This window comes from Solanum stenotomum, chromosome 3 (assembly GCF_019186545.1).
Source record: "Solanum stenotomum isolate F172 chromosome 3, ASM1918654v1, whole genome shotgun sequence".
Classification (NCBI taxonomy): domain Eukaryota; kingdom Viridiplantae; phylum Streptophyta; class Magnoliopsida; order Solanales; family Solanaceae; genus Solanum; species Solanum stenotomum.
In genome coordinates, this window is record NC_064284.1 from 23,767,101 (window position 1) to 23,778,939 (window position 11,839).

The following is an 11,839-nucleotide window of genomic DNA, read 5'->3' on the forward strand; positions in this document are numbered from 1 at the left end:
ACCTTTGAAGCAACTTCCCTAATGCAACTAGCTGCTTTATTCCACATGGTGTCCGCATCCTCACTACCACTCCAAGCACCCATCCCAGTCAACTTCTCGCCCATCTCCCGAGAAAGGGCAGGGGTCAAGCCACCCCATTTAATCCTCGGTCGATCAAAAACAACCTTCTTCTTCCTACCCCTCTTAATTTCCAGGTCCATCACCAAAAGCTTGTGTTGGGTAGTAAGATTTTCACTTGGGATAACCTTGCAATCTTTACAAAGACCTCTATCACCCTTCCTAAGGAGTAAGTAATCTATCTGAGTCTTAGCTATCGAGCTACGATAAGTAACCAAGTGGTTTTCCTTCTTCGGGAAGCATGAGTTAACAATCACCAACTCAAAGGCTTTAGAGAAATCCAGAAGCGAAGTTCCACCTCCATTTCTCTCCCCAAAACCACAGCCTCCATGAACATCATCAAAGCCACTAGAAGTTGCCCCGATATGGCCATTAAAAGTTGCCCCGATATGGCCATTAAAATCTCCACCAATGACTATTCTCTCGGTGCTCAGTATGCCTCTAACTACCTTATCCAATTCCTTATAAAAGAGCTTTTTGGCCTCCTCGTCCAAGCCCACTTGAGGAGCATAAGCACTAATAACACTTAAAGTACAACCTCCAATGACTATCTTAATCATCATCAACCTATCATTGATCCTCCTAACCTCCATCACTTGCTCCCTCAAATCCCCGTCTACTACAATACCCACCTCATTTCTATCCCTAGATCCTCCCGAGTACCACAACTTAAACCCGTCGACCTCCCTAGCCTTGGAACCTACCCATCTAGTCTCTTGGACACAAGCTATATTAATCTTTCTCTTCTTGAGAATTTTCACTAGCTCTAAGGACTTTCCCGTCAACGAACCTATGTTCCATGATCCTACCCTCAAATTATGAGAACCCGTAACCCGCTTACCACTATTTTCCGTCGTCCTTGGCCTCAACCGACGACATGACTCAATACCATCATCAGGTACCAAATCCACTAGAAAGATACTGAATCTAAAGCAAAATCTACAAAGGAAAACACTTACTACTACTGCAAGAGGAGTATAATCTAAAAAGACGAGATACCAACAACTATACTAAAGGCTGAAGCCCTGATCCAAAAAAATATTCGAAAGCAAGACAGTACAGATCCGAAAATAGGAGATGGAGCCCTAATCTGAACTAAAATGCCAATCAGAAATAAAAATACAGATAAACAGAGTGTGGTGCACAATGCACAATCCGGTAACCTTACAATCTACTCCTATGCTCTTGAAATTATCGAAAGTACGGTGTAATTCCTACCAGCAATATTGACTCACCTAACAAGAAGGGATTCAAAGTAGAATACAAAACACAAAATCTGCAAGAGAGGGCTTAGAAAAATAGATTCAGATCAAAAAAGAAAGAGAGACTGGATAGATAAAACCTGGTCTGTGAAGATGAAAGGCTTTGGTGAACTTTGAGCAATTTTCCGGCCAGATCTGGTTGGTCTCCGGCGACAAGCACTGCTGGTGCGCTGTTGTTTGGCTGGTAGCTCGCCGGGGTCAGAGCTGGATCTCGCTGGTTGCTGTTTACCGGAGCTGTTGCTGTAGTGGGTTGTCGCCGGCGGTTGCTGGTAGTCCTCGTCGGCTGCTGGACAGACGGAGAGAAAGAGGAGACGGAGAAGGAGAACGAAGGAGAGGGAAAGAGAAAGATGGGGACGGAGCAGTCCCGTCGGAGCTGCTGCCTGGTCGGAACAGCGCTGGTGTCTCTCGGTTTCGCCGGCGTCGACGGAGAGAGAGAGAAATCCGTTGAGTTTTGGAGAGAGAGCCGTTGGAGAGAGAAGAGAGAAGATCCCAATCGAAATTTAATGCGGAATTAAACAATGCAAAAGTAAGATAGATGAGAAATAAGGGAAGAAAGAAGGGCTAATTGGACATTTAACCAAGGAAGTAGAGACTTGGGATTCAATAGAAAAGAGAAAAAACTCACTTGAAATCAAGAGCAAAGTCTTCAATCAACAATGGGATCCACCTATCAAACTAAGCTACACTAAGCAGCTTAGTCTAAGCTATACTTAACCTAAAGGGATTCCACCCTTGAACTACAAGCTTCGAAGCTCTCAAATATTCAATTCATAATCTTTATAATCTAAATCTTTCAAAAATACCAAAGACTACTATTTCTACTCAGAAAATAAATAAGACGCTTTCTTTACAATTTTACTCTTAATGAGATAAGGGCCTTGTTTGGTTGTCTTCTTTTGTGAATTCTTGAATTTAAGAGATGACCACTTACACACATAGCCTTTCTTCTTTCTTTTCACTTTGGTGGACCTTCCACGCAATCTTTATTTGGTGTCTATCAAGCTCCTCTAAAGCTTTCATGCTATCCATACTATCCATGTTGTTATCATGTGTGTGCAAGCTGGTTCAGACACTTGCGTTATCAAAACAAAAATAATAATAATAAAAAGAAGCTCAGTACCATCATTATGGTTTCCAGAAAATCCAGCGCTCCATCTAAATCAGAAACAAATTCGAAATTACACCAAGTGTTTTTAAAGACGAATACATCCGCTTTTCAGAACAGGAATAATCTCCTCCCCTAAGAGCATCTACGTTTTCCTTCCAGCTATACTTTGTCTACATAATACATAAGCAAATGGTCTTCCAATTGCTCCTCGGTTTTTTCTAGTCTTCTAACCCTTCAAACTACATAGAGCTTGCTCAACATTAGCTGACATAAACCATTGAATCCCAAAGTTAATTGTTCACTTTGAGATCATTAAGTGTAGTTCACTTAAATGATGTCAAAGTGGTAGTTTACTGCCTCATAAAATATAGATCAACCAGCTATGACTTTTTCAAGGCGTTAGGGAGCTAGTTCATTGTTTATGCTCTTGGAAAACCTAGCATAGTGGTTTCCACCATGCCTTGGCAAATTTAGCTGGAAACTATGGTGTTCTTTCCCTACGTCGTCAAAGTAAGGAATATCTTTAAACTAACTGTAATCATATAACACCTCCGACAAAGCAACCACTTATTGGGATGATTATGCGACTTAGAAGTCATCATACAAAATAAGTGTAAAATTAGGAAACTGCATTATGATATCATCTGAAAGGGTTCATGGTTAGTGTAGGTTTTTTTCAGAAGCTATGTTACATATGTATGTCACTGGTGCGTTTTTAAGCTTTCAAATATTGTAAAGATTTAGCTTTTGTTGATTGTTATAGGATTGAAACAACGCACATTATTGTTGCCTTTTTGCAGGCCCATCTTGCTTTTACTGCTCTCAAAGATAGGAGAGCAATTGGCAAGGTGATGATAACATTCGATGATGGGAAAATCGTCAAGTCCAAGCTTTAATTGTAGTGATCGACTAAGAATGACTCGAGGTGCAGAAGATTTTCCTGCTGCGTGACTATCAAGATTATACACCATCCTATGGCTTTTCGTCACAAGGAGGTACTGCAATCAATAAATATGTGGAACTTGTATTTTGTATTAAAGAAAGAAAGAAATATAACGTAATAGATGCTATTGCAACGTAAAAATAAACATACATGAAAATTTGAGTGAAACAAAGTATAATCTAGCTTGAATGTTTACTTCTTTCCTCTTCCTTTATGTTCAAAAATCATTTTCAGAATGTGCAGTCCTGTCATAATTTAAATCACATTCTATCAAGCACAGGTTTTCTCCATCTCAGAGACTTAGAGTAGAAATTTCTCAATCTCAATCTAAATAATATTAGCTTCCTGTCCCCAAGGCCTAGCTCGAGTGGCAAAAGGTAGAGGATTTGTGGCTTAGGTCGCAGGTTCAAGTCTCACACCATGCAAAGCAAAGCCTGGTATTTAAGTGGAGAAGGGTATAGGGGTGGGCTCATTATCCATCGAGTTTAGAAGGCTATGATAGGTCCAGAGGGCGGATCATAGATGGATTTCTCGGTTATAAATAAATAAAATAGTACTTCCTAACTTCCTTTTTATGTCACGTCATTTACAAGTAGTTGTTGAAGAAACAATAAAAACCAGTTGCTAGAATTGCTAATATAAGTTTTTTGTGTCGAACTCGTCGAAACCACTACCAGATTGATGTTGGAGAAGCTAAATACAATCAGCAATGTGTAATATGCAAGGAAACAAGTCATGATAGGCGGACTCATTATGTGTACGTGTTTTATTCAATCAATAGAACTATATAGAAAAAGAACACGAGGTTATTCAAAAGTAGCTATAGATGTCAAAACAATGTTATATCAATCTAAACCATAAATATTCATATAAAAAGGTTGAAAATTATTTCTTATAATGTGAACCTCTTTTTTTCATATTTTAATTTATTTATTTACTTTAATTTCCATAATATGAGTAAGAATTATATAAGGTGAAAATATTAATTTTAAAATCTTAAATGTTAGGACATTTTATATGGTTCAAATTAGGGGTGTGCATTCGGTTTTTCGGTTTGGTTTTACACTATTCGGTTTGGATTTTCGGCTTTTGGTTTTGTAAATGTGTAACCCAATCCGATCCAAAATAAATTTGATTTTGTTTGGTTTTCCTCTATTCGGTTTGGTTATTCGGTTATGTCAATAATTAATAACATATATAACCAAAGTAATAATATTTAATCCCTTAAATATACTTTCTAATATAAATCAAAAGTAAAACTTAAAATACAATACTTATAAGTATACCTATTATAGATGTAATTCAAACATAAAATATAAATGTAATCATCATGAAAGACAATAACCAAAAAGGGACAAAAGTGGTTAACTCCAACTTAATTCTAAGCATAAACATTTTATATATATATATATAAATAAAATTCGGTTTTTTTTGGTTTTTCGGTTTTTATTTTTTAAAATCCGAAACCAAACCAAAAAACCAAACAAAGTAATTTATTAATCCAAAACCAATCCGAAAAACCAAAAAACCAATCCAAATAAAAATTCGGTTTGATTTGGTTTGGTTATTCGGTTTAATCCAAATAGTGCACACCCCTAGTTCAAATAATGAAAAATTTAAGAAATAAAATTTTAGTTAATTTTAAAGTATTAAATATTAAGAATTCTTACCTATTATAAAAAAGAAGAAGTAAAGATTTGATTTCAAGCTTCTAATTGTTAGGATAATAATTAAATGACAATTATTTGAGAAAATAATAAATAACAATTTTTTTTATTATAATTTTTTTTAATGAAAGACAAAAAAGTTCAATCTGCATTTGCAAGGACCTTTATGCTTTTAAAATAACATAAATAGATATGTTTTGTATATATTATAAATAACTAGTCTTCTTAGGACAAATAAAAGGATTTGCCTCTCTCCTCGAAAAATAATAGCTGGCAAATGTATATATTTTATATATCAAATATAAATATGCATATCATATATATGAACATATGCACCAACCCGTTCTAACTAGAAAAAAAAAAAATCCCATAATATATATGACATGACTATTGTATAAGTTTTTGTATATTTTGGCTGGCGATCGTAATTGATCTTTACCATCAGGCCAAAAATGAAAAAAACCAACAAATATAAAGACTTGCATAAATACGAACTAAACAAATGACAATTTCTTTAGCAAATAACCAACAAATTGAGTCTTTTTAACGAGGCCGAGTGATCTTCTTTATTCGCTCGATCAAAGCTAACATCGTCCAAAGCATGAAAGATGTCTAGTAGTATTAGGATGTACAAAATAGAATCGAAAATTGAATTAAACTGCAAATTTAGTTAAATTGACAAAAACAAAAATTGATTAATGGTTTGGTTTTACTTGATTTGGTATAGAAAAAAAAATCAGACTATACTTGGATTGGTTTGATTTTAACTATAAAGAAAGTCCGTTGAAACCAAACTAATCCGAAATTATATATATAATTTTTAAAATTTATTTTATATATAAAAGTATTTACTTTGATATAATTTCTAAATATTTTTTATACTTTTTTATATTTATATCTTTTAACATATTATTTCAAGTTTTTGAGACTTAGAATTTGGAATGGTCCCATAAAAGTTGTAATTTGTAGATATTAGTAAGAGAATTTTACACAACTCTCAGGGGTCATTTAGTTTGAAAACAAGTTATGATGGGATAAGTTATGTTGTGATTATTTATTATTGAGTGTTTGGTTTGTTGTATTCAAAATAATATGCATTGCATAAATTTTAAGAACAAGTTGTTTGTTTACAAAATTACTCTTCAATTTATTTAGTTTTTTTTATATATTCTTTGTGAGCTTTAATTATTCATTTTTAAAAATAATTTCCTCTTATTTAGCTTAAATAATTTTGTGTGTGCACTCCTACAATGGTGCCGTATGTATTTAAAAATAAAACTATTTTCTTATTTAGCTTAAAATAGAATTTCCATCTTGCGTTTGTTAAAGTAAAAGAGGTTTTATGAGAAATCAAAATATAAATAAACATAAGAATTAGTCAAATAAATTTATAAATAAAAATTATATTTATATAGTGTAATATCTTAATAGAAAAATATGAAGAATTATCATAAAAATAATGAGTAGTGAAGATTATTATACATGGTATTAAAAAATAATGTAGGGAGGGTGGGGGTGGGGGGAATCCGGAGGACATGTGCTAATATTTTTGTTTGGTGAAAAATCAAATTTATAATAAGATTTGTACTATAATTTTGTATTACATAATTTATTTTTAGTAATAACTTTTTTTTGTAAAAGAATTATTTAAGATTAAGGAGGTTGAAGACTTTTAAAAATAGTTATACATAAATGTGAAAAGTGAGCTATAAATAGAGTTTAAAGGGATATATTTGTCATTTATGTATTTTATCCCGGGATAAGTTATCTCGGGATTACTATACCACCCAAAGGGAGGGATAACTTATCCCAATACTAATTATTAATTCTGGGATAAGTGATCCCCAAGCTATGCAACCAAACAAAGGATTAGAGGCTACTTAAAAATTATCTAGGGATTAACTCCCCTTATCCACCACACCAAACGACCAGTGTTAAGAGTTAATTACATCCTATCTCTACTCCTTTTCAAATTACAAAAATTTCTTAAATTTGATGGAATCCGAATATGTCCCAAAATATTTTGATACATTGCGTCCTATAGTTCCGAATACAGCACTCAACGTCCCGATTCATCGTGTCTCAATTTCGAATACATCACTCAACGACTCAATACATCGAGCACGTCCCCATACATCATGTAAAGGATGCATCTGTAACATCCCGCCTTAGAAAGAACTAAGTTTAGCAAGAACTAATTTGGAAAGAGCTAATTTGAGAATTTATCAAGTTATGCTTAAGTTGTGAGTTTTTGGTCAACTTCAAACAACCATAACTTTGAGTAAAGAATGAGTTAGGTAACCCATACGATATCAAATGAAAGGTCTTGGAATCTCCTTTCCAACGCCACCGAGTTTGCTAGATTTTGAGTTCGGATGAGGGAGATATGCCCGTTTGAAGTCAGCATGTTCAGTTAAGGAAATTGACCCGAATTAATGAGGGGTATTTTGGTATTTTCCTTACCCCATCAGCTTTAAATGTTTTTAGTAATACTTTAGGGATCTAAACTGATTTGGGTCAGTTTTCACAATCCTAAATTACGCTTAGGGTTTTAGAAGAGAGTTCAAGAGGAGAAAATAGGAGAAAAGAAAGAACGATCAAGATTTCGTGTGAATCGAGGATTTGTTTCGTCAAATCGAGGTATGTAAGCTTTCATAGTGATGGGTTCGTTCACCTACACACCAATCATGAGTTTCTTTCACGAATTTCATCTACAAGTTTGGGTATATTGAATTCTTAATGAGTAAGTTTGAGTTTCGTTCTTTGATTAATGAGGTTTGATGAATTTTTTAGATGAATGTTAGGAGTTTGAGGGTTTTTTTCGAGTGTATTTTCATGTAATTAAGTTGGTTAAACGAATCTAACAGAGTTTGAAAGAAACCATTCCATTCTAGGTGAATTAGGGCTTAAAATCGAAGAAGAAAATTCATCGAAAAGTTCTGGGTAAGGGCTGGAGCGCCGCCCCAGCAGTGCGCCAGAAAATATGTTCTATAGTTTAGGGGTTGGCGCCAGGGTCACCTGCCTCCACTCTTTTTTTCCGTCGGTTGGCTTGTCTGAGTTCTTTTAAAGGATACCTTCACTCCTTTCTGATTCTAACCATTCTAAACTACATCTAAACATTGAGTTATTATTGTATTTTTAAACACTTTGAGTTACTATCTACTGTTTTAAAAGCTTTAATTTCTTTATAATGCATCTTTATAACTGTTTTATAGTGAACTGAGTTGAGCATCCCTGAGTTTGAGTAAATTTTGAGTATCTTTGAGTATTCCTTAAGTTGAGGTTGAGTTGAGTTGAGATGAGGTAAGTATGTTCCTTTCCTTCTAGTTCAAGCTTATATGTCTATGCTTTAAAGTTCCCCTTACATGGTCGTACATTCAATGACGCCATTTGGTTTGCATCATTTTATGATGCAGATACAGGTAATCAGGATAATCAACCGGCGCTCCGTTGATCCAATCGTGTTTCAGCTAGAGTTGGTGAGCCTCATTGCTTTCCAGAGGGTTTCACATTGAGTTTACATTTTCAGCTTTGTTTATTAGAATGTCATGGGTCTTGTCCCGACGTTCATCTCAGTTAGTAGAGGCTTCATAAACAATAGTAGTTGAGGAATCTTTTCATTTATATTGTTAATGTTTAAGACTTGAGTTGTTCATTGGCCAGTGATTGTTCTAATACATTATGAGTTATTTCTTTTAAAGACTACGAGTAAAATTATGTTTTGAGTTCATTTATTGATGAGTAAGTCTTCTGCTGAGAGTTGAGTCAGGCCAAAGGTTCGCTTGGGGCAACAATAGTTCTCGAGTGTCGGCCACGTCTAGGATGTAAGCTCGGGGAGTGACAGTATCTGATCGATACATCGCATAAAGTGATGTATCTGAGAATATGAGAGAGTAGAAATTTTATAAATTTTCCAAATGATAGGGAATTCAAAGAATATGGTAAAATAAGTTGTGTATTTAGGTAACTTTTCCTATTAGTAACTCTAATAAAGCCCAAATCAAAATCAAATCAATACTAATGCTAAAAAAAATAAAAAATTCAACACTAAAAATGACAATAATGTTAAATATTTGTTCTTTAGTTTTACATTGGTTTAGACATTTAAAATACATAAGCTAATTTAATTCTTCTTTAATGTTTAATCATGTAATTAATACTTGTTAGACTTGTTATAATGATTTACCATTTTTAAATTATGATCATTTTCATTATGACTTTTTAATGACACAAATTTGAAAAAATCTGAGGTTAAAAAAATTGAGTTGTATTAGTTTGGTTTGATTTTATAAATTTAAAAATTTTACACAAATGATTTGACACGATATTTAAAAAAAGAATCAAATCCACATGGTCATGTACACACCTATCTAGTATATTTTCATTTCTGATAGTACTTTTATGGAAAAATTATGCAGAATAGCAAACATTTAGCCTATATATATTAGGTACTATAGCTATAGTTTAAGAACATTGTAATTCGCGGCTACGATTTCTCCGATTATTCTTATTTGCCTGATTTGTATAATTTGGTTCCTAATTGTACAAATTCAGAATTTTGTATATGTTTATCCTAGCTATTTGTATACGATTTATGAAAAAATCATAATAAATTACCATCTTTGTATACTGTCAAATGAAATATACAAATGGAGTTCTAAAAAATTCCTAAATGTCTAAATACATAATTTGTATATACTTACCCTAGTTGTATATTCACAAGCGAAATAAACAAACTGACAGAAATATACAAACCGCAGCCTCCATAGCAAATGAAACTATAATTATAGAGCACAACTATCGAAATTATAGCTATAAAGCCTTATTATGTGTATTATATTTGCTATTTCTAAAATTTTCTCTACTTTTATTAGGCGTTGGATTATTAGTGGTTCATCTTTAAAGTTATAGGTGTAAAATGTCAGTAACAATTCTTGTGGTACAATATCTACGTTTTAACCAAAATTCCTTCTTTCACAATTAAGCAAGACCCTATTTTATTCGACTGACTTTCTTAGAAGCTTTTCGATCTAATTATATCAATGACATAAAATTTCATAAACACACAGTTTCGTATATAACTCAACCCATCAAAATTTGGGAAACTTATATAAGTATACTACATTGAAAAAATATTTACCATTTATAGCAATAACATTTTTTTTTCACTAGATCACTTTTAATATATTTGGAAAAGGGTCAAAATTGCCCCTGAACTGTGTGAAATAGATCACTTATACCCTTCGTTACATTTTGGGATAAAAAATGCCCCTGTTGTTATCCTAAGAGACCACAAATACCCTCAAGAGTTAACACCTCAAATTTTTATTGACGTGGCAAGCCACGTGGGACTAATCCTTCCACCTAGCGTTGCCAACTAGGATTCAATACAAAAGAACTAGATCTTTAGCGGCAACAACAGTCGCCACAAAAGCCAAGAAAATCGTCACTAAAAGTTTTTAACATTAAATTCTAATTTTGTATTTTTTTTCATTGTTTTTAAAAAACAAAAAATGATATCGATTAAGTAGGAGTTTGAAGACACTGTATGTTTTATTTTTATGTCATATGTAAATGTATAAAATGTACAATGATGCATTATATAGTAGGAGATTTGAATCGAGAAGTATTTTTGATGATTTTTCGTAATAATATTGTATGTTTTTAATATTAATACTGCAAGTTATTTATTTTTGAAAATTAGGTTGCAATCGAAAATTAATTATCATATTTTTTTGTTGAAAAAATAGGTTTAGTAGCGAATGGTTGTTGAAGCCTTAGTTGCCACTAAAAGTCACTCATAACCTTTAGTGGCAATATTTTGGAAATTTGTGGCGACTTTGTCGCCACTAAAGGTCAAGTTCTTTTGTAGTGAATCTTAGTTGGCAAAGCTTAGGTGGAAGGATTAGTCCCACGTGGCTTGCCACGTCACTAAAAATTTGGGGTGATAACTCTTGAGGGTATTTGTGGTCTCCTGGGATAACGGCGGGGGTATTTTTGATCCCAAAATGTAATGGAGGGTATAAGTGGTCTATTTCGCATAGTTCAAGGGCAATTTTGACATTTTTCTGTATTTATAACACAGTTTTAATATATATTACAAAGAACGGTTTATTATTCACATATAATACAAGTTTTATTGATAGATAATACATTTATCACACATTTTAATACATTTATAATACAATTGTGTCAATTTCTTACCAAACAAGCATAATATATTTTTAAAAAATAGTTATAATACATATATATTGCATACATAATTTACTTTTAATATATATTACAGATTTAACATAATATTGGTATATATTGCTATAAATAATAAGAAATAAAAAATATCGCTAAAATCAGTAATTATTTATTAAAAGGGTACTATCTAACTAATTTTTCCTTGAAGTTTTTCACCCCAAATTAAGACTTCTTCGGGCATTAAAAATTGTGTGGCACCTTCAATGACGTGTCCAACAACTTTTAGCTCTTTTTGGATACATAAAAGTTGATTTTCCAATAGACAAAGAACACCATATATATATATATATATATATATATATATATATATATACCTTTTTTCATTTAATAGATTAGTATAACAACATAACACGTTTTAAAAAAAAAATATGATCCGATATTGTTAAGTATTTTGATTTTTTTTAGAACACCAGGATAATCCGTAGTTGTTACAATCTCTGTCACGGCTTCTGTCCTTCGGGTGAGCACTTTGTGCGCATCGAATAAACCTCTC

At 32.9% G+C, this 11,839-nt stretch overlaps 1 protein-coding gene across 1 annotated transcript in view; it reads left to right on the plus strand.

The window, feature by feature from the left end:
- Positions 1–3,623, plus strand: part of LOC125859324 (uncharacterized) — a 15,231-nt gene extending 11,608 nt beyond the window's left edge. Inside the window, exon 6 of the mRNA XM_049539048.1 lies at positions 3,288–3,623. Within this exon, the coding sequence (XP_049395005.1) occupies positions 3,288–3,383 (96 nt within the window). The 3' untranslated portion in view covers positions 3,384–3,623. The remainder of the gene's footprint in view (positions 1–3,287) is intronic.
- Positions 3,624–11,839: the final 8,216 nt, after the last annotated feature.